A 23,990-nucleotide genomic window follows, 5' to 3' on the forward strand; every position below is an offset into this window, starting at 1 on the left:
AATATTCAAATAAATGTGAACCACCCGAATTGTGCCTTATGGCTTATGTGAACAAGGCCAACCCAAATAGGCGAGATAGCCTATGTTGCCTGGCAACCATTTAATTCAGAACTATAGCCTATCGCGGAAGATTTTGTAAATACAATTTTTTTTTACCACAGCTACGGGGGTTTTAGGCCCTCCGGTATCGCGTCGGGCCTAACAACGCCCCGTAGCTGTGGTAAAATCCCCTGAAACCCACTGCCTCGAGTGGTCAATTGCTTAAATTGTTTCCGCCCAGCGACCGCTGGTGGAAGGTATGTTTTCAGTCCTGTGTTATTTCTTTCATTCGTTCATTCGACACATAGCAAGATTATACAAAAACTACCAGAGCGATTTTCATGAAACTCGTGGAGGGGTGAAGCATTGGCCAAGTTAGAACACATCAGAATCACATCACATCAGAATCACTGGGCAGATACACAAATTAAAAGAAAACAACATTTGCTGGCTTCCTTCCCCTTATGTCTACTCCTCCTGACGGGTTTACTATACCGCAGATGGCCGAGCGGTAATGTATCAGTCTGGTAATGTATCAGTCTAGCAATGCATCAGTCTAGCAATACGTCCACCCGGGTTCGGTTCCCCATTTCAGCTTTTGATATCAACTTCTTTTTTTTTTGCCTTTTTCGCCCAATATTGTCTTATGTTTCTATGCATGTAAAACAAAATCATATCTGATTCATCAAAACAAAAACACAATGGACCCAGGACTAGTGCCCTTCTACCCTTCTCAGAGACATGGACACTGGGGGGTGCCTGTCCTCCCCCCCCCCCCCAGAGGAATGAACACTGGACTTAATTTCTGTATATAGTCTTGTAACTTATGTCTTCTGTTATTGTCTGTAATGGCTGATTGAAAAAATTACACAAGTACACAAGTATGTTCGGTTGTGTTCATACATGACCACCTCATACAAAACCACTATCAATAACACCACCAAAAGGATTACTCTTCAAAGGTGCAAGTGTGCTATATTTATACTGAGAAGTGAGTTTAACCATTTCAACTCAATTACACCATGCACTAATGGGCACCCTTTCTAGTTGTGATTAACTCAATACACTTTTTTAATTGATTGAGAGCACTAATTGACACCCTTTACTCAGTCGCTCAGTTCTTTGTTGAGCGATTTGCTGAGCAGCAATTTAGTGTTAATTTTGCTGATGACATCGTCAAGTCAAATAGGTGGTTCGCCCAGGAATATATTTGAGTTTGGAAATTCTAGAGAAATGGTTAAATAATGCCTTACACTTTAACTAAATCCATTTGATTTTAGTCTACTAAATCTTAAAATCTTAGTGCTAACTAAAACGAGACTAAAACTAAAACAATCCAGGTGACTAAAATATGACTAAAACTAGATAGCATTTTAGTCAAAAGACTATGACTAAAATTAATCAGAATTTGCTGTCAAAATTAACACTGCAGCGATTACAGCCTCAAGTCTTCTTGGCAATGATAATACAAGCTTGGCACACCTGAATTTGGAGTATTTCTCTTCTCTGCATATCCTCAAGCTCCATTAGGTTAGCTGGGGAGCCTCTCTGCACATCTATTTTCAGGTCTTTCAAGAGATGTTCAATCGGGTTCAAGTCCGGGCTCTGGCTGGGCCACTCAAGGACATTCACAGACTTGTCCCAAAGCCACTCCGTTGTCTTTACTGTTTGCTTAGGGTTGTTGTCCTGTTGGAAGGTAAACCTTTGCCCCAGTCTGAGTTCCTGAGTGCTCTGGAGCAGGTTTTCATCAAGGATCTCTCTGTTCGTTGCTCCATTCATCTTTCCTTCGATCCTGACTAGTCTCCCAGTTCATGCCGCTGAAAACCCCTCACAGCATGATGCTGCCACCGCCATGCTTCACTGTAGGGATGGTATTAGCCAGGTTATGATCGGTGCCTGGTTTCCTTCAGACGTGATGCTTGGCAATTAGGCTAAAGAGTTCAATCTTGTTTCTCATGGTCTGAGAGTCCTTTAGGTGCCATTTGGCAAACTCCAAGCAGGCTGTCATACTTCAATTTCAATTTCAAACCTTTATTTACACTCGAAAAGGAATCTGGGGTTACCCTCATTTACAGAGACGTCGAGTTTACAAACAACAAATACAGAGAAATCACATACAGCAAAGACAACAAAATGTAAACTAGAATAAAATAGCATTCAGCTAAAACAATTACAAATTGAAACACAATGACAATACACGTTTAAACTCTGCAAGGGAGGGAAGAGTTTTCGATCCCAAAGAGAGTTGTAGGGCATTCCAAGAGTTGGGAGCATCAAAGGAAAAAGCACATTTTCCCAGTTCGGAAGAAACACGAGGGGTCTTTAGGAGCAACGAATCCTTGGACCAAGTCATGTAGGTCACAGAGCACCTATTCAAATTTGAATACTGCTTGCCAGTAAGGGCTTTAAAGATAAACAGGTACCAATGTTTGGTACGCCTATCAGCAAGAGAGGACCACCCTATCTTATTATACAGGATACGATATGATATACGATATGAGTGTCATATTTATCCCCAGTAATGAATCTAAGGGCTGAATGATATACCGAGTCAAGTGGCTTAAGAGTTGTGGCTGCAGCATGCGATAGATTATGTCCCCATAATCCAAAACTGACAAAAAAAACAGATTCAACAATCCTTTTCCTACTGAAGGAGGGAAAACTAGATCTGTTCCTATATAAAAATTATATAAAAATCTTTCTGCCGTAGCCTAGAGGCGAGATTATCTAAATGATAGCTTTTCATCAAGCCATATGCCAAGCTATTTATATTATCTGACTCTCTCAATGAGGGAGCCCCTTAAGGTAGATAAACATAACTTATCAAAGTCAATATTTCTCACCCTAGAAAATAGCATAAACTTAGTTTTACCAGCATTAAGGACCAACTTAAAAAAATGTATTAGAGCCTTCTGAAGAGTGTTAAAAAAAAGCTGCAATTGTTCCATAGCCAGCTGAATTGAATCAGCAATGCAGTACAAGACTGTATTGTCTGCATATAAATGGGCATGACAATCATTCAGGGTGGACAATGTCATTAATAAAATTTGTAAAAAGGACTGGACCTAAAACAGAGCCTTGCGGCACACCCTTGGATACAGACAGAAATTCAGATCGGACATTACCGGAGTTCACACACTGGCACCTGGAGAATAGTCATGAAACCAATCACAGGCATTACTATCAAGACCAATAATACATAATTTCTTCAACAGTAGTTGATGATCAACAGTGTCAAATGCTTTTTTCTTATCAAGTGCAGTAGTTATGTCACTGGTAACTAGGGTGATGGCTGAAGTTGTACTGTAGTTAGACCTGAATCCGGACTGGTGGGGACTAAGAACTGAGTTATTGGTGAGGAAACGTTTGAGTTGATTATTGACAAGTGTCTCCGCAACTTTAGCAAGGCAGGGTAACCTAGAAATGGGTCTATAATTATCTAAAAGGTCCCTATTTCCAGACAAGTGGGAAGCTACCCAAGGAAATAGATAAGTAAAAAATAAATGTCAAATGCTCAGTGATAAAAGGGGCAGCTAATTTAATAATAATAAAAAAAAGCCTCCAAGTTATCCTCACCGTTAGAACATTTAGAGTCAATGGATAGCCTTTCGTATGCCTTTTGAGGAGAGACTTATTTAAAATAAGTGAGATTGGCACTGGGGTGTCTAGGGAGTGGGACACTAGTCGAAATGTTCTAAATCAAACACCTTTCTGCGTTTTAATAAAATGATTTGCCCAGGAGCAAAGTTTTGAGTGCTAGGCCTATTGAATAACCTATAGGCTATAAAGTTATGATTCACTTACTGTAAGTGAACTAAACCAACTACCATATATATATATATATAATGTGTAGTAATATATATATGTATACAGACTGAATGTATGCTGGTACATATATCTCTTATTCTATTCTATACAGTTACTGTACATATGTACATATAGTCCCTGATATCTCTTTTTTATGCTGCTACCCTCCCCCCTTATCTAGTGTCTTTTTTCACTTCTTTCCAACATTTCTGTAATTTTCAATGCTGAAACGCCAAATTTCCTCCTGGGGGTTCAATAAAGTCTTATCTTATCTTACTAGACGAATTTAATAGGGCACCTTTCCCCTTTCGTAAACATGTAACCAGTTGAAGTGGTTTTAAACAGTAAAACAGCCACCCGCATTCGGTGGCGTGAAGGCCCGATATTGAACCCAGTGTGGGCAAGTGAACACCCTGTGGAATATGATTATTGTTGTAAACATAAAGACTAAAACATCTATGAACTGTTATGTGTCAACCAGGTAGGTCCGTGTACACCCAGATAGACCTAAATAGCGTCCCCTCTTGGACCACTAGTACAGACATATTCGCGTGAACATCTATGAATAGTCTACACTGGTTATTTAAATGGAATATTTTGTTAATTATTTATTATTTCACTAATCGGAAGATAATGTGCTGTTCAGCTATCGTAATTGCCTAATTATGATAGCTGGCAGTAATTGCCTTATTGCCTACAATCACGTTTTCACACGCTCCCAGCTGTGCAACTGGAACGCACGGCTCCTAAGGGTTTGTTTTTCCTACGGACACACTCCCTCCTGTCATTGCTAACGTTGCCTGTTCAAATTTCTATAATCTGTATATTAATTAATTCAGAATTTTCTATCGAAAATCATATTTTAATTAATATGTTACTACTCACTTGATATTATGACTAGTTATCATATCAGCAGACATCACGGGGCTAGAAGTTTAAACCCGTTGTATCAGGCAAAATCAACAGGGCCACATTGAATGGTCCTTTTGGTCCTAACATTCACAAGGCGAAACAATTTTACCCATCGTTCAAGCCCGATGTTTATGTTGTCAACAATCGAAGGTAACTAAGCTATTCTAGACTGTTTTCCAAATTGAGTGGTTTCATTATTCATCACTATATTCAAATTGCTACAGTGGCAATGTATGGAGCATTAACGTCGATATTATAAGAGCTTGTGGTCTTTCAAGGGATTTGTTTACCTCGCTCAACTGCTCCCCAGAGCAGAGGCCTGCTACGTGCTAGCGTAACCTAGCTACCTGCTTAGCTAACTTAACTAGCTAGTCATAAAATCTAGCTAGCACTATTATTTGCTCTATTTTAATTAACACATTCACTGCATTTCATATTTATTTGAGCTCGTTAACATTGTTGTATTCAGTGCAAGTGATGTTTTCTGCATTGTTCTCACATTTACGACTTTATAGAAACCCAGGAAGCTTTGCGGCTAGTACTAGCACTAGTAGCCTAGCCCACCATCACCATTGCACTGTTGGCTTGTTGTGGGTGGGGTGGTTTGACCCTGACTCTTATCAGTCATCATATTCACCAAATTTGGCATTAACAATAGTATAATGAAGCTCTCCAGATCCTAACAGTAGTCAGCTAGCTAGTTAGCTAACGTTAGCTAACTCACGCGCGCCAACTCACTTTAATTCATTCTTCACCTTTGGCATGTTAGCTAACGTTAGGTTGAATCTGTCGTGACACTCACTAAACGGCTACCCCTTGAAAGTGAAAATATCAAACTGTATTGTTTATAACGTTAGATGGTTATCTGCTGTAGTGCTGTTGGAAGTTGGTGCCATTAAACCATGTCCATGACCTGGCTAGATAATTGACCAGACTTTCTCTTTCAATCTGAGAGGCGATAATGTGTTGAAATGAACACAGGCTAAGTTACGAGATAACTAAATAACTGTCTGTTACAATAACGTTAGTTGCCTGCTGCCTAGTTAAGAATCTCTTTTTCTACTAGCATGCCTGCTGAGCGCAAGCGGTCAGTAAACATGGATGAGAAAGAGGTGTGCTCATTCGGTGGTAAGGAGAAAGAGAGAGAAGGAGAAAGGCGACCCCCTTCTTCCAGGGAGAAGTCAAAGGATGAGACCAAGATGAGTGGGAAGAAAGACGGCGGCAAGGCTGCAGAGGAGAAGAGGAGGAGGCTGGAAGAGGAGAAGAGGAAGAAGGAGGAGAAGGAGCGTAAAAAGAAGGAGGAGGAGAAACAGAAGGCGGAGGAAGAGCAAAGGAAGAAGGAGGAGGAGGAGAAGAGGCAGCAGGAGGAGCAGGAGAGGAAGCTCCAGGAGGAGGAGGCCAAGAGGCTGCGTGAAGAGGAGGCGGCTCAGCTCAAGTAAGAGAGAACACGCACAGATCAGTGGTTAATAATAAACTTTATTTGTATAGGCTACTGCTTGGATTATATCTGCCCGAGAAAGGTGTATTGTGTATGCTTGCTGTATGTAGGCTAAACAAGCGCAAATTCGCAATAGCTGCGACCACGTACGAGCTATAGAGTAAGCTTACTACATTTTCAATCTGGCTGAATCTTCTCTCTTGTCTAATTCGTGGATTAGTAAGAGCTGTGGTGCCACAATGCTTTTGTGGACAACGGCAGTGTAGCATTTTTGTGGACCGACAGAGCGACCTATAGAGCTGCCTGGTCGCAGCTAATAATAATAAACAGGGCATGTTGTTAACTTTAGGCTGCATGATTTAAGCTACTAGGTAATATGTGCGGTGTCTCAGTAAAGCCAACCCTTGTAAACAAGCCCTCATCTTTCATCCGCACCCAGGGAGAAGGAGGAGAGTCACCAGCTGCACCAGGAGGCCTGGGAGCGCCACCAGTCCAGGAAGGAGCTGCGCAGCAAAAACCAGAACGCTCACGAGGGCCGCCCTGAGGAGACCTTCTTCAGCCGCCTGGACTCCAGCCTGAAGAAGAACACGGCCTTCGTCAAGAAGCTGCGCACGCTCACCGAGCAGCAGCGCGACGGCCTCTCCAGCGACTTCGGCTCGCTCAACCTCAGCAAGTACATCGGCGAGGCCGTGGGCTCCGTGGTGGAGGCCAAGCTGAAGATCTCGGACGTGGGCTGCGCCGTGCACCTCTGCTCCCTGTTCCACCAGCGCTACGCCGAGTTCGCCCCGCTGCTGCTGCACGCCTGGAAGAAGCACTTCGAGGCACGCAAGGAGGAGAAGGCGCCCAACGTGAGCAAGCTGCGCACCGACCTGCGCTTCATCGCCGAGCTCACCATCGTGGGCCTCTTCACGGACAAGGAGGGCCTGTCGCTCATCTACGAGCAGGTGAAGAGCATCATCAGCTCGGACCGGGAGACGCACACGCACGTGTCGGTGGTCATCAGCTTCTGCAAGCACTGCGGCGACGACATCGCCGGCCTGGTGCCCCGCAAGGTGAAGCTGGCGGCGGAGAAGTTCAGCCTGGCCTTCCCCCCCAGCGAGATCATCAACACCGAGAAGCAGCAGCCGTTCCAGAACCTTCTGCGGGAGTACTTCACTTCCCTCACCAAGCACCTGAAGAAGGACCACCGCGAGCTGCAGAACATCGAGAGGCAGAACAGGTGAGTGTGAGACCGGGATGAGTCTTGGGCATGTCCTGACTGGGGGGTTGAGTGTGTGTGTGAGAGTGTGTGTGAGTGTGTGTGTGAGAGAGAGTGTGTGTGTGTGTGTGTGTGTGTGTGTGTGTGTGTGAGAGTGTGTGTGTGAGAGTGAGTAAATTCTGACTGGGACATCCATGGTCCTCCCTCCCTCCAGGAGGATCCTCCACTCCAAAGGGGAGCTGAGTGAGGACAGACACAAGCAGTATGAGGAGTTTGCCACCTCCTACCAGAAGCTGCTGGCCAACACCCAGTCTCTGGCTGATCTGCTGGATGAAAACATGCCGGAGCTTCCCCAGGACAAGACCGTGCAGGAGGGTATGGGATTTCTTATAGGCAGATTGACTGTGTCTTATAGGCGGCGTTGGAACAGTGATATTAGCAGTGATCTGCAGTGCTGTAGGCGCGTGCGTTTGTCTCTAATCTCTCCTCCTCTCCGTGTGGCAGAACACGGCCCGGGCATTGACATCTTCACCCCTGGGAAGCCGGGCGAGTACGACCTGGAGGGGGGCATCTGGGAGGATGAGGACGCACGCAACTTCTACGAGAACATGGTGGACCTCAAGGCCTTCGTCCCCGCCATCCTCTTCAAGGACAACGAGAAGAGCAACCAGGGCAAAGAAAAGGAGGAGGCCAAAGGTATGTGGCTTCACACGGGTACACACAGCCACACACACACACACACACACACACACACACTTAAAACTTCTCACTCTCTCCCGTGCTCAGATTCCAAAGAGGGGAAGGAGGGGGCCACCACGGAGGAGCTGGAGCTGGAGCTGGAGGCTCTGGACATCGCTGACGACCCCATGGAGCTGGAGGGGGCAGACGAGGCGGAGAACGAGGAGCTGGCCAAGAAGCTGCTGGACGAGCAAGGTAAAGAAGAAGGTACCGGTCAGTCACCCAGCAGCCAGCAGCACACGGGCCCACCTGGTACGCGTCTGACGCCACCGCGCACCGCAACGCTCCTACACTGTACATTTGAGTCATTTAGGAGACGCTTTTATCCAAAGCGACTTCATCCTGTCCTCCTTGCACATGTCCCAGAACTAATAGAGTGATCAAAAGAGATGACAATTAAAAGGGATTTGAGAGTTTCCTCAAATCCTCTCTTTTGCAGTGTTCAGGTTAGGGGTCAGGGAAAGACATCTAGGGGCCGTTCACAAGGCATATTGAATCTGCATTGTGCATCATTAAGCCTGATTCCCTCCGTCGGTGTACTGGACTGGGTGCTGGCGTGCCGGTTTAGCTCACTGTACCCGTCACGTTTGTGCCTTGTGTGCAGAACAAGAGGATGAGGAGGCCAGCACAGGATCCCACCTGAAGCTCATAGTGGACGCCTTCATCCAGCAGCTCCCCAACTGTGTCAACAGAGACCTCATAGACAAGGCAAGAGAACGCTTGGGAGTTCAGTTGCACAGAGCTGACAGATTCTAAGCCTCCCCACCAACACTATGGTGTGTGTGTGTGTGTGTGTCCGTCCTGACAGGCTGCCATGGACTTCTGCATGAACATGAACACCAAGTCCAACAGAAGGAAGCTGGTCCGAGCCCTCTTCACAGTACCCAGACAGAGGTGTGTTTGTGTGTGTATGTCATTTTACAGACTTGCTTGTCTGTGTATGTCTGCTTTGTGTCCAGCAGATGGCGCCCCGGTGCTTCATTTGCTCATACAGACAGGATGGCGGTGGTTCTCATTGCGTTGTCCGTCTGTTGTAGGTTGGATCTGCTGCCCTTCTACTCTCGCCTGGTGGCCACCCTTCACCCTTGCATGTCGGACGTGGCTGAGGACCTCAGCTCCATGCTCAAAGGGGATTTCAGGTTCCACGTAAGCTCCACCCCTAAAATACTACGACCACTCACCCCAAACTTTCATCTTACCTCTCGGCTTTAAACAGTTTGTTTGGAAACCGGACCTGTGCCATTTGCCAAATGTAATTGTCTGTGTGTCACCTGTAGATTCGAAAGAAGGACCAGATCAACATTGAGACGAAAAATAAAACGGTCAGGTTCATTGGAGAGCTGGCCAAATTCAAGATGTTCACCAAGACGGACAGTCTTCATTGCCTGAAGGTAGGGGGTATATCGCTTGCACAGCCAGGAGGCTTTGTCAAATGTCCTGAGACGTGGCTCAGGCGGTCAGACTCGTTCTGACAAGCTCAGTCTCAAATTATGAATTGAATTGTTATTATCGTCATTCAAGATGGAAATAGTTTTTTCACAACGTTGCAATTGACTGCAGTATTGTCTGAAAAAAACAAAATACAATTTAGAAATGTTGAAGGAGGAAACCTATCGTGTGTGTGTGTGTGTGTGTTTTTTCTCCTTGCAGATGCTGCTGTCTGACTTCTCCCATCACCACATCGAGATGGCCTGCACCCTGCTGGAGACCTGCGGACGCTTCCTCTTCAGATCCCCCGACTCCCACCTGCGCACCAGTGTCCTCCTGGTACGCACGCATGCACACACACACACACACACACACACACAGACACACGCACACAGACATAGACACACACAGATTCGGGCACAGGTATACACACTTCTTGATATGCCCTAGATTGTACTCAACACCCGTATAAATGTTTTCTGGATCGTTTCCAGAGTCCCGGGTAGAGATCTGATTTTAGCCTTCCTTACCACAGGCCAGCCCTCTAATCGGGATATGAATCCTGCGTTAATGTCTTTAAACTAGAGAGTAGCCGTCAGGGGAGCTGTTCATGGCTGATTGTGTTTGAGCCTCTTCTCTATCTAGTTGTCTTAGCTCAAACACAGGATATTAAGATTGTTATCATATCACTGCCAGAGCCACTTCACAAATGTAATATTTCTGGTTTGGGTTGGAAATTACTTCTCTAAGTATCGAGCCGTCTTTTGGTGGCCTCGATACTTGACAAGTCAAACCCATCTCGTATCTCCTGTATATCTAATTACCTCCCTCTGTGTTTTACTTCCTGTTTGTGCGCGTGTGTGTGTGTGTGTGTCACAGGAGCAAATGATGCGCAAGAAGCAGGCCCAGCACCTGGACGCGCGCTACATCACCATGGTGGAGAACGCCTACTACTACTGCAACCCTCCGCCCATGGAAAAGACTGTGCGGAAGAAGAGGCCCCCCCTGCAGGAGTACATCCGCAAGCTGCTCTACAAGGACCTGTCCAAGGTCACCACCGAGAAGGTACACGGGCCATGCTCACACGCAAACTCCACAGGGAGAGCCGGGAGCTTGTTACAGTACGTGTGTGTGTGTGTGTGTGTGTGTGTGTGTGTGTGTGTGTGTGTGTGTGTGTGTGTGTGTGTGTGTGTGTGTGTGTGTGTGTGTGTGTGTGTGTGTGTGTGTGTGTGTGTGTGTGTGTGTGTGTGTGTGTGTGTGTGTGTGTGTGTGTGTGTGTGTGTGTGTGTGTGTGTGTGTGTGTGTGTGTGTGTGTGTGTGTGTGTGTGTGTGACGGCCAGCACAGGTAGTTACTGGGGAATTATGTTGTTCAGTAGCATCAGTGCGTATGCAGAATTCAGGCGTAATGAATAATTATAAAATGTCTATTGATCACTATATTTTTTCTCCACCTTCTTCTTCTCCCCCCCCCCCCCCCCTCCCCCCTAGGTCCTGAGGCAGATGCGGAAGCTGCCGTGGCAGGACCCAGAGAGCAAGAGCTACCTGATCTGCTGCATGGTCAACATCTGGAACGTCAAGTACAACAGCATCCACTGCGTGGCCAACCTGCTGGCCGGCCTGGTGGCCTACCAGGAGGACGTGGGCATCCACGTGGTGGACGGCGTCCTGGAGGACATCCGCCTGGGCATGGAGGTAGGCAGGAGACGGGGGGTGGCGGGGCGGGGGGACGGGGGTCTGAGGGAGGCCACGCCCAGGGAGGGGGAGCGATCTCCGGGGGCGCGGAGGCGGGGCAGGAGAACGGCAGCGCTGACCTCCCGCCATCGTCCCCCCCGCAGGTGAACCAGCCCAAGTTCAACCAGCGGCGGATCAGCAGCGCCAAGTTCCTGGGCGAGCTCTACAACTACCGCATGGTGGAGTCGGCCGTCATCTTCCGCACCCTGTTCTCCTTCATCTCGTTCGGGGTGAACCCGGACGGCAGCCCCAGCCCGCTGGACCCGCCCGAGCACCTGTTCCGCATCCGCATGGTGTGCACCCTGCTGGACACCTGTGGCCAGTACTTCGACAGGGGCTCCAGCAAGAGGAAGCTGGACTGCTTCCTCATCTACTTCCAGGTACGCGCTTCTCCCCTCCCCGATCTCTTCCTCTCCGTCTCGCTCTCTGACGATCTCTCTATCTCTCTCTCTCTCTCTCTATCTCTCTATCTCAACAAGGTATTGAGAGAGGACTGCTGTTAAGAAGCATGCTCATTGTGTGTGTGTGTGTGTGTGTCCTGCAGCGGTACATCTGGTGGAAGAAGAGTATGGAGGTGTGGAGTCAGGAGCATCCCTTCCCCATAGACATCGACTACATGATCAGCGACACCCTGGAGCTGCTCCGGCCCAAGATGAGGCTCAGCAGCTCCCTGGAGGAGGCCACCAAGCAGGTCTCTGAGCTGGAGAGGGAGTTCCTGGTCAAACTGGGTACGATGCACGCACACACACGTAGTCAAGCACACACGCGTAGTCAAACAACCTGCAATACTCCGTCCTACCACATGGTGAGAGCAACGACCGTGGCAGCGAGTATTACAACCCACAACCACGAGGGGCAGTAGAGCACTGCTACAGGGGCAGTAGAGCACTGCTACAGGGGCAGTAAACTGATACAGTGTAGTAGGCTACTAGGCTTCTCTGACAAGCTGGTTGCCGTCGTGTATAATGTAGGCTACGACTGGTCTGAATTTCACACTGCTTTTTAGGATTAGCTACAGCAGAGACATTAACTTACATATAACTGGTTATTTGAAGGGATATCATTTTACCAACTGATCGGATATCATTCATTCTTTAGATTCAAACCCGGAAACTCCGAAATTTCTCATATTCAATTTTATCCATTTTAATTATTAATTAATTATTTTAATTATTCTATTTTCCACGATGCAGTGTAAAAACATTAAATATACAGTCAATAAATAGCACTAAACCAGTGAGGACTTTTTCATTTCAACCCATATTTACCAATGCATGATACATTTATTAGATTCAAGGCACACCCAAACGCGGCTGCCCAAGTGGCACAATCGTTAGTGAAGCAGACTTGTAACATAAGGCTTGCGGGTTCAACTCCCCGCTCTCCTAGCAGATGAGAGCTAAATCACGTCTTTTGCTGTCTGCTAGCAGACATTGAAATTGCGTATGTCTGTAAACCACATTTCGCCGACCAATACGAGTGTAATATGATTTTGGAGAAATACATTCACACTAATCAATATAGTTTCCCAGCTACAACTGAACAAATTATAAAAATTATAAAGTTATAACGTTGATGTTATAACCGCATTTCTAACCGAATATCACCAAGATTTAATCTAGAAATCAATCAAATGTTTGTGCTCATTGTGCTCCTACTGATCATTAATGTATCATATTCTGACTCCCTTCAGATTGTGATGTTTGAACTACCCATCACTAGTCCTTATATAACAGCAAATATTCTGAAATGGACAGTTTTTCAGTCAGTGGTGGATAAGAAGTGGATACACTGTGTGTCTGTGGATAAAGGAACCGGAGTGGAGCAAAGTGGAGTAGGCCAAGTTAAAGAGCGCCTAACTCCCATAAAGCTACCCTCGACTACATTAGAGGCTACTGCTTTCTAGGGTAGGCTGCCATTCAGTGACCTAAAGATGTAGACTAACCACAATAAATGTGAGAGGATAATAGCCTATAATACATAGGCTACATGTAAACTATTATGTAGCGTATTCTAAGTGCTCTCGTAGTCATGGATGTTAAAGCGTGGGCAGGCTACATTACTCACCATCACTATGCCATTCTGAGGTTATTGCTGTTCTTAATCTAAAATATACGGTCACTTTTTGTAAGAAGTTGCTTCTCTTGTGGTATTCTGGTCTTTGCTGAGTGGTAGACACTGTAGGCCTATAGGCTACACTCGTTAAGTCAAGACCGCAGATCCAAATAGGCCAAGTTAAAAGAAGCTGAACTGAGTGAGAAATCACTGTATTCAGTTCAATGCTAAAAGGAACTTTAGTTAACAGTAAGTCTGTTACAGGCGACCAGAAGGTGGGATAAAACACCCCTAACCCTAACCCTACACCCCCAGACAAAACACCCCACCCCCAGATAAAACACCCCTAACCCTAACCCTACACCCCCAGATAAAACACCCCACCCCCAGATAAAACACCCCTAACCCTAACCCTACACCCCCAGACAAAACATCCCACCCCCAGATAAAACACCCCTAACCCTAACCCTACACCCCCAGACAAAACACCCCACCCCCAGATAAAACACCCCACCCCCAGACAAAACACCCCCAGACAAAACACCCCACCCCCAGATAAAACACCCCTAACCCTAACCCTACACCCCCAGACAAAACACCCCACCCCCAGATAAAACACCCCTAACCCTAACCCTACACCCCCAGACAAAACACCCCACCCCCAGATAAAACACCCCTAACCCTAACCCTACACCCCCAGATAAAACACCCCACCCCCAGACAAAACACCCCCAGACAAAACACCCCACCCCCAGATAAAACACCCCTAACCCTAACCCTACACCCCCAGACAAAACACCCCACCCCCAGACAAAACACCCCTAACCCTAACCCTACACCCCCAGACAAAACACCCCACCCCCAGATAAAACACCCCTAACCCTAACCCTACACCCCCAGACAAAACACCCCACCCCCAGACAAAACAACCCTAACCCTACACCCCCAGACAAAACACCCCACCCCCAGACAAAACACCCCACCCCCAGATAAAACACCCCTAACCCTAACCCTACACCCCCAGACAAAACACCCCACCCCCAGATAAAACACCCCACCCCCAGACAAAACACCCCCAGACAAAACACCCCACCCCCAGATAAAACACCCCTAACCCTACACCCCCAGATAAAACACCCCACCCCCAGACAAAACACCCCTAACCCTAACCCTACACCCCCAGACAAAACACCCCACCCCCAGACAAAACACCCCTAACCCTAACCCTACACCCCCAGACAAAACACCCCACCCCCAGACAAAACACCCCTAACCCTAACCCTACACCCCCAGACAAAACACCCCACCCCCAGATAAAACACCCCTAACCCTAACCCTACACCCCCAGACAAAACACCCCACCCCCAGACAAAACACCCCTAACCCTAACCCTACACCCCCAGACAAAACACCCCACCCCCAGATAAAACACCCCTAACCCTAACCCTACACCCCCAGACAAAACACCCCACCCCCAGATAAAACACCCCACCCCCAGATAAAACACCCCCAGACAAAACACCCCACCCCCAGCGATAAAAATGAAGAGAGGGGGAAATCAAAAACAGACATGGAAATCCTATCAATCCTCACAGGCAAATCGCACTCTGATTACATTCAACATTAATTGGAGTGGTCAAGTCGTATGGTTGGATAGGCTAATAGCCTAATATAAATAAATTGGGTAGATGTATTTTCTGTGTTTGCTGGTAGCAAATGTCACAGAAAGACAGGGAGGAAATCTATTCAAATGTTTGATAATTACGCTATTGACGACAGCCTATTCACACACATTAACCATCAGGCCTACGGGCCTATTCATGAGTGGATCATATTATAGTCCATTCATTGCATAACTGTTTGAATGACAAATGTTAGCGAGAGGGTGTGTGGGCGTTACCTCGCAGCAGTAGGAATATTGCTGGTTAATCGGATAGGATAGCTTTTATTATTCCCCAGGGTGGGGAAATGTGGATTTTCTTAGCGGCAAGGCACAGAAAAGAGGTCGAGATAAATTAAGCTACAATAAGGTACGAGACGTCACAGTCTACTGAAATACTAACTGCGCCATACAAGGCCTAGGCTACTAGAGCTCACGTTGCAGCACTCGCAAAGGTAGTGAAAATACGTATCATAAGCTACACAGGGCATCACAGTCTAAGATAGTACAATACTAAAATAGGCCTACTAAATACAACACTATTTGTATTTAGTAGGAAGCGATTTCCTAACTTTGGATGAGAATAAGTCCCAGCAGCAACTACAATAATAATGTGCTGCCTTCGTTTTGCTTATAGACTACGGTATGTCAATATACACAATATACAATGCGATGTACAATATACACAATATAATACAATATACTAGTTTAAACTATAGGCAGTTATAGCCTAGACTACTGCCAGAGGAAATGAGTTTGCTTGCTCAACGACGCCTCCTGGTAGCAATTGAGCAACACTGAATAAGGAGGTGGTCTAGAGTGGTCTGGACGCTCCTCTAAAACTTGTGTGTGTGTTAAGTTACTGTAGCAGTAGCTCCTCTGGTTGACCTGGTTGACCCTATGAATAAAGACCTTCTAGTTTAACAAATAACCACCCTCTCCCCTCACATTGTAAACAGAGTAGGCTGACGGCTCGCTGTCAACTCAGCAGCTGCTCTGAGGGACAGACACAGACACTTGTTTAATAGTACGGTGATTACTCACACCAAAGTACCCATTACACACTTAGTCTATTTTACAAATATGAAGTTTTTTTTATTTGTTGAGTGGGCACTGATTTGCGAAAATGAAGTAAACGGGTAAAACGGCGGTGGAGGAGGAAATCAGCGATGGGGCGGTGGGAGAGTGACGAGTCGGTGAACACACCCTGGAGCCCAAACACCGAGTAACACCGACCACCGCGGCAAGCCTAGCAGACAGTAGCTCCACTGGTTGACCCGATGCACGTGTGTGTGTTACTGTAGCAGTAGCTCCTCTGGTTGACCTGGTGTGTGGGGGTTGGGGTGGGTGTGTGTGTGTGTGTTACTGTAGCAGTAGCTCCTCTGGTTGACCTGGTGTGTGGGGGTTGGGGTGGGTGTGTGTGTGTGTGTGTGTGTGTTACTGTAGCAGTAGCTCCTCTGGTTGACCCGCTCTGTTCTCTGTTGAGCAGCATTCCTCTCTGTGTAGGAGGATTCACCTCCACTCTGTCTGACAGGTTTACTTCCTCTCCACACACACACACACACACACACACACACACGACACATGCACATACCTGGAGCGATCAGTTTCAATACCCTACACACAACAAATCTACCCACCCTGCCTGTACACAGAACACACAGATAGATACACACAGGTCAGGCACGCGCACAGGCGAAATATCAAGTGTGTCCCTCGAGGCGGGCGGCAAGGGAGACATGGAGAGAGACAGAGAGCAGGAGGGGGGGGCGGCCGAGGAGCCTTCCGGTGGCAGGTGGAACACGTCCTGAGTCACAGCTAACAGATACTGTTAATCTGGGCAGCCAGGAACGTGGGGAGACAGCATTGTTCTTGCGGTCTGAGAAAGTGTTGATGTGGAATGCGCAAGAATGATCACAACGGCCCCTCCCGTGTGTGTGTGTGTGTGTGTGTGTGTGTGTGTGTGTGTGTGTGTGTGTGTGTGTGTGTGTGTGTGTGTGTGTGTGTGTGTGTGTGTGTGTGTGTGTGTGTGTGTGTGTGTGTGTGTGTGTGTGTGTGTGTGTGTGTGTGTGTGTGTGTGTGTGTGTTAGAGAGGGTTGAGTGACAAAGGGAGACTGGCTCTGGGTTGAACAGTGGGCCACATTGTTCCTGTCTTTCATCCAGGATAAGGCATTCCTCAGACCCCTGCTGAACCACCGGTTCCACTCTAATGTACCCCCCCCCCCCATGAGCCTCGGCACCACGCTCACAGCAGGGGGCCCCGGGGAGCCTGTGCCATGATCATCTCTCCTGGTCTCCCTCTGTAGGAGGAGCCCCGTTTCAGGTCGTCACAACTTGGTTTTTCCCTGACATTACATTAGTCATTTAGCTGATGCTTTTAACCAAAGCGAGCGACTTACAATAATTGCATTTAACGTAGGAAACGTTAGTGTACTACTACTTGCCAGTAGGCACAAGTGCATCTCCTTTCTTGTGCTGAAGGCAAAGTGAAGAATAGCAAACTAGAAATACAATAGAGTTTGCAGTTCATTCCACCCCTGCGGGGCCAGGACAGAGAAGAGCCGTGACCGTGTCGTTTGACCGTAGGGGCCTCGGAGTGACGGGGAAACTAGTCGCCCCGAGGTAGCAGGGCGTAGTGGTCGGGAGGGTTGTAGGGTTTGACCAAGGCCTGGAGGTAGGAGGGCGCTGTTCCTTTCATTGCCCTGTAGTCTAGTACCAGAGTTTTAAACTGGACGTGAGCTGCTACAGGGAGCCAGTGTAGAGAACAGAGAAGGGAAGTTGTGTGGGAGAACTTGGGGTGGTTGAACACAAAGCAAACAGAGGCTTTCTGAACAAGTTCCAAGGATTTAATGGCTGACGCCAGGGCTCCAGCAAGCAGGGAGTTGCCGTAGTCCAGGCAGGATGAGCACCTGTGCCGTTTCGTCAGCTTCTCTACCGAGGAAACGCTTCGCAAACGTGGTAGCTCCTGTTTGAGCAAACTGACTTGTTACTTGGAGTAGTTTGGAATATAATCTGTCTTAATCTGTGTGTGTGTGTGTGTGTGTGTGTGTGTGTGTGTGTGTGTGTGTGTGTGTGTGTGTGTGTGTGTGTGTGTGTGTGTGTGTGTGTGTGTGTGTGTGTGTGTGTGTGTGTGTGTGTGTGTGTGTGTGTGTGTGTGTGTGTGTGTGTGTGTGTGTGTGTGTGTGTGTGTGTGTGTGTGTGTGTGTGTGTGTGTGTGTGTGTGTGTGTGTGTGTAATCTGATTACCGTGATTGAGACTGGGGGGAAAACTGGCTCAGAACATTGGTGTGTTCTGTTGCTCACAAGAGGAGCTTCAGTCTCATTTTGATCGCTTGCTGTTAACGCAAGCGGCTTAGCCTATTCTAAGCTATTGGCTGCAAGTCTCGCTGTTTGCTGTCATACTCACCCTGGTGTGTGCGTGTGCGCGTGTTTCTGTAGGCCTGGCCATGGAGAGGGAGGGCCAGTGCTCCAGCACCTTGGGCGAAGGCGAGGCCCTGGACGAGGAGGACGACGACGACGACGAGGAGGGCGGGGCCGAGACGGAGGAGCAGTCCGGCAACGAGAGCGAGATGAACGAACCGGAGGAAGAGGTCAGTCCCACCGTCGGTCCGACCCTCAAGCCCCAGACGCACTGGAAGAGTCTGACGCTAGCGTTTTGAAATACACCAATTGTTGTAAATGGCCGATCACGCACCAAAAGCGTTTTGAGGCGAGTCAAACTGCCTTGACGCTTCTACTCCGAACTTGTTTACATTTTGGAGCGTCAAATGGGGACAAATCGATCTAAATTAAATCAGCTCCCTATCAAAGCTGACGCCTGCAGTGCGCCATAGGAGCGTCAAATGAGGCGAGTCAAATGAAGCGCGTCAATTGACTCTCCCAGTGCGTTTGGGGCTTCACACACAAACGCACACGCACACGGCCAGAGTATCTCTCTGTGTGGTTTGGTCAGACCGGACGGCTATGAGGAAGCTGACGTGTTGACGCGGCGCTCGGAGAAGCGTGACGCATCAACAGTTGGAGCTGCGGCTGTTCCCGCCTCCTCTGTAGTGTTCACACTTCCTGGTTCGCCGTTATCTAGAAAGCCATTGTGCTCAATTCAAATACCGAGATGGGTGGCTCTGATTGGCCGCGGAGGTGTGTGAACATAAACAAACGTACTGCCGTGTTCCAGGAAGGGTCGGAGAACGAGGAAGAGGAGCGGGAGGAAGAGGAGGAGGAGAACACTGACTACATGACAGACTCAAACAAGGAGAACGAGACTGACGACGAGAACAACGTAAGACGGCCCTTTGGGGAAGTGTCTGTGGTGTGTCTGCGGTGTGTCTGCGGTGTGTCTGCGGTGTGTCTGCGGTGTGTCTGCGGTGTGTCTGCGGTGTGTCTGCGGTGTGTCTGCGGTGTCTCCGTGTGTCTGTGATGTGTCTGCGGTGGTGTGTCAGCGTGTGTTTTAACATGTCTGTGTGTGTCTGCGTGTGTTTTAGCATGACTGCGTGTGTCTGCGTGTGTTTTAGCATGTCTGCGTGTGTGTGCGGTGTTCCTAACCGTCCGGCGGTGTCGTCCTGTAGGAGGTGACCATCCGTGGCGGCGGCCTGAAGCACGTTGCCTGCGCTGAGGACGAGGACTTCATCCAGGCTCTGGATAAGATGATGCTGGAGAATCTTCAGGTACCTCCTCCTCACACACCCCACCCTGCCGCTCCACCACCAGCATAGTTGTAGCGGAACGCACTGAAGCTGTCTATGGAATATCTATATATTAATCGGTGTGTGTGTGTGTGGGGGGGTGTTTCTGTGTGTGTGTGTGTGCGCGTGTGTGTGTGTGTGCGTGTGTGTGTGCGCGCCTGTGTGTGTGTGTGTGTGTGTGTGCGTGCGCACGCACGCGTGTGTGCGTGCGCACGCACGCGTGTGTGTGTGTAGCAGCGCAGCGGCGAGGCCGTGAAGGTGCACCAGCTGGACGTGGCCATCCCGCTGCAGCTGAAGAGCCAGCTGAAGAGAGGCCCCGGACCAGCATGCACCGCGGAGGGCGACGGCGCCAACGACATCTCCGACACCATGCAGTTCGTCATGCTCACGCGCAAGGGCAACAAGCAGCAGGTACGCGCGCGTGCACACACACACACACACACACACACACGTATACTCGCCGTTTCTTCTCGCCACAGAGTCTACCCTGTCACACGGGCCCAGTGATAATATTGACTCTTGTGTTGCAGCTGTGTGTGTATTTAGGCGCTCTTCGCGGCTGGAATGTGTGGTTTCTGGGCAGAGACGGGCTCTTGTGCTGAAGGGTGTGTCCAGCTCTTAACCCAGGGAGCGGGTTTTAGATGAGCAGTCTAAAAGTTCCTTCCACACCAGTGGAAGTGCAACGCTTCTAAAAAATTTACTAAAAAAGAAGGAAAAAAGACTGAATATGCAACTCGGATGTACAGATTCACTATTCACTCTCTGAAATGAAGTCATTGACATGTACAGGCTGTCATTGTTAATGTGTTATAAATCATTTCTAAATGAGAGATGACATTTTCTCCACAGGCCCCCATTGTAAACAAACCCTGCCCCTCCCATGGTGGTTTGACTGGGTACCAGGCGGAGGTGGAGGAGACAGGGGTCTTGTGTGTGTGTGTGCGCGCATGTGCGTGTGTGTTTTGTTCGTTCATGAACGTCATTTCCCCCATCTGTGTGACGTATTTGGACCCCAGTTGGAGTTACTCCCTGTTAAACACACACACATTATGCTCACATACGCTTGACGCTCTCTCTCTCTCGCGCGCGCGCACACACACACACACACACATTTACAGTGTACTGGTGTCTGCCCTGCTGCTCCACACATGGGAGTGCCCCCCTCTTTCTGTAGAGGGCCTCTTGGAAGCACTTCAAAGCTGGAACTGAATTATGGTGGGAGGGGTGGTGTGGAGGAAATTGTTTTTTGTGAAATAGAGTATAACTTCTCCCTTGGTGTCCTCAATGGTTGTGCCACCAGTGCTTCAACTCAAGCTCTTAATAACCCCCCACGGTATACTAATCTACCCCCCCCCCCCTTCCCGCAGTATAAGATCCTGAACGTGCCGCTGTCGTCCCACCTGGCGGCCAACCACTTCAACCAGCAGCAGGCGGAGCAGGAGGAGCGCATGCGCATGAAGAAGCTCACCCTGGACATCAACGAGAGACAGGAGCAGGAGGACTACCAGGGTAGGAGAGGGAGGGAGGGAGGGAGGGAGGGAGGGGTGGGGGAGTGTTGAGGGAGGGAGGGAGGGAGGGGTGGGGGGGGGGGGAGTGGGACAGATGGAGGAGCGGGGAGCGTCATCAAGAATAAGAGTAACTGCTGGTGTGTGTGTGCGTTTGCGTGCGTGTGTGTGCTACAGAGATGATGCAGTCCCTGGCCCAGCGGCCGGCTCCTGCCAACACCAACCGGGAGCGGCGGCCGCGCTACCAGCACCCTAAAGGAGCTCCAAACGCCGACCTCATCTTCAAGACCGGAGGAAGGTGAGACTTGCCCCCACAACCTGGGCCTGCTACACAGACACACACACTCACTCTGACACACGCGCACACACACTCATTCACTTTCTCCCTCTGACACACACACACACACACACACTCACTCACTCCCTCTGACACACACACTCACTCCCTCTGACACACATACTCTCCATTCTCCACATGGTTACACACTCTCTCTTTCTCTCTCTCTCACTCACACACACACACACACTCTCGCGTTTATTCACAGCTTGGTGAATAGGGTATAGGGTCATTTAGTGCAGTAACGTGCTGGTCATCCCGACTGTGCCCTGTCTAGTACTGTGTGTCTCTGCACCCGAACAGAAGGCTTGAGAAACAGGAGAGAAGTGAGAGGCAGGAGAAGAGAGAGAGAGAGGAGAGGAGAGAGAGGCAGCAGAAACAGGAGCGAAACGAGGCCCATGAGGCCAGGGTCTGCCAGACGAGCAGGACACGCTTCTGACAGCCAGCGGCCCCCAGCCGACACCGGCCCACCCCCGCGGTCCCCCACTCCTCCCCGGAGACCCCCTTAGCTCTGTTCAGATCCGCGATCCGAGAGCCCCCGTGGCCGCAGCTGTCTGTGTGTACATTTGTTTTTCCTTTAAAAAAAAACACAAAGCTGTTGAAATAAAGACTGCGGATTTCTATTTTTCTTTACAACTGAAGCAGCTTGTGTGTGTCGTGTGTCCACTGATGACAGACTGACGGAGTGCGACAAAAGCGTTCGTTGAGACGCGTCGCGCTACCAGCTCAGACTAGCGAACACGCTGCTCAGACTAGCGACACGCCATCTTATTTAGGCTGATAATTGTGGCTCTGAGAAATCATATAATTTGACACCGGCACACTCTAAACCCCTAGGTTCATTTTGCCGGCATCCACTGCAGTCTGGTTCGGACGAACGGCAACAGTGGTTTGTAGGAAGATTAGGAGATTAAGAGATGTGGGGTGAGAGAGGGATGAGATGGAGAGCAACAGGTTGAAGGGTTAAGGAAGAGAAGGCTGCAAAGATTGTTGGAAGGAGACGAGGGTTGAGGGAGAGACTGAGGGGAGGAAAGATTGTTGGAAGGAGACGAGGGTTGAGGGAGAGACTGAGAGGAGGAAAGATTGTTGGAAGGAGACGAGGGTTGAGGGAGAGACTGAGGGGAGGAAAGATTGTTGGAAGGAGACGAGGGTTGAGGGAGAGACTGAGGGGAGGAAAGATTGTTGGAAGGAGACGAGGGTTGAGGGAGAGACTGAGGGGAGGAAAGATTGTTGGAAGGAGACGAGGGTTGAGGGAGAGACTGAGGGGAGGAAAGATTGTTGGAAGGAGACGAGGGTTGAGGGAGAGACTGAGGGGAGGCTGTGCTGGGAGGCAGCTCCTACAGTAACCGCTGCTCTGTCCTCCAGGAGACGCTGACCGGAGTCTGGCCAAGAGAGCGAGCGAGTGAGAACGAGCGCGCGCGAGAGAGAGAGACTGAGAGAGAGAGAGATGAGGACCGGTCTCGCCTGACCAGGGAGCGAGTCCGCCAGCCGCCCCCCCCCCCCACTGACGCAAGCGCAGACCCCCCAACCCGCAAACCAACCCTGCCACAAGAGCCAAGAAGAAGAGGAGGAGGGGGGCTTCTCCTTCACCCAGCTGGGGGAGGAGGGGGGGGGGGGGGGGGGGGTTCAGACCACCCCTTTCTTTCTGTCTGTCGCCGGAGACAACACCAGCACACACAAAAACGGCACCTGTCTGAAAAGAGAGAGAGAGAGAGAGAGAACCACAAAATGATAGAAAAGACTTAACGGAGGGGACATGTAGACGGACAGACGGGCAGACGGGCATCCAGTCAGGCGACAGAGGGACGTACAGCAGGACCCCAGGCTGCCAGCCTCTGCAGACGTGGACAGGGTTTGGCCCAGGGGCCAGAGAACGACGGGAGAGGACAATGTGTGTGTGCGCAAGACAGCTGTCGGGGAGGGGGAGGGGCAGGAGCGGTGAAGTGTTGCGGGGGAGGGGGGGAGGGGAGGGGAGGGGGGGCTCTTTTGAGATTGACTGCTTCTCTTACTGGAAACAGATCTGTCGTTCAGTCTTTTTTTTCCCCTGTATCTACAGTAGCTACATCACACACCGCTAAGACGGCGGCTCTGAGGAACACGGGTGTGTGTGGGGGCAGGGGGGGGGGCGGGGCCAGCAGCGACAGAGTCCCCACTCTACCGACGGCACCCTAGACCAGGAAGGACAGGAAGGTGTACGGAGAAGAAGAGGGGCCCGTGGTGTGAGTGAAGTGAGCCACAGAGAGGCGCGCGTTCCTCCTGTCGAAGCGCTCCCTGTTCGGAACAACGCGTTGCATTGTGCTGCAGTGGTTTAGACCCTAACGGATGGGGAGTCAGAGCAAGTGACCAGCGATACAACTGACCAGCGTTTCATCATTGGACATAAAAAATAATGTGTAAATGAGTGTTGTATTCTTTATTTTTCAAGCACTTAGCCGTCTAGATATTTCCATCTATCTTTTTC

General features: G+C 49.2%; 1 protein-coding gene across 5 annotated transcripts; it reads left to right on the top strand.

Annotated features, from left to right (window-relative positions):
• Positions 1 to 4,849: 4,849 nt before the first annotated feature.
• upf2 (UPF2 regulator of nonsense mediated mRNA decay) lies at positions 4,850 to 23,429 on the top strand (the record flags this gene model as incomplete). 5 transcript variants are annotated; one of them, XM_084447583.1, is made up of 22 exons in its annotated part: positions 4,850 to 4,908; positions 5,825 to 6,193; positions 6,636 to 7,415; positions 7,609 to 7,769; positions 7,899 to 8,090; positions 8,181 to 8,384; positions 8,737 to 8,840; positions 8,941 to 9,026; positions 9,170 to 9,278; positions 9,410 to 9,523; positions 9,783 to 9,899; positions 10,440 to 10,625; positions 11,049 to 11,252; positions 11,396 to 11,671; positions 11,836 to 12,019; positions 18,444 to 18,595; positions 19,180 to 19,284; positions 19,571 to 19,669; positions 19,922 to 20,098; positions 21,055 to 21,196; positions 21,370 to 21,490; positions 22,895 to 23,429. In XM_084447583.1, exons 2-22 carry the CDS (start codon positions 5,826 to 5,828, stop codon positions 22,902 to 22,904), a joined length of 3,891 nt encoding a protein of 1,296 aa, XP_084303709.1. In that variant the 5' UTR covers positions 4,850 to 4,908; position 5,825. The 5 variants fall into 5 exon arrangements, with proteins under 5 accessions (XP_084303709.1, XP_084303710.1, XP_084303711.1 ...); XM_084447584.1 differs by having other exon boundaries at positions 22,898 to 23,429; XM_084447585.1 differs by having other exon boundaries at positions 8,181 to 8,327.
• Between the last annotated feature and the right edge of the window lie 561 nt (positions 23,430 to 23,990).

The sequence above is a fragment of the Borostomias antarcticus genome (assembly GCF_949987555.1).
Source record: "Borostomias antarcticus genome assembly, chromosome: 13".
NCBI lineage: Eukaryota > Metazoa > Chordata > Actinopteri > Stomiiformes > Stomiidae > Borostomias > Borostomias antarcticus.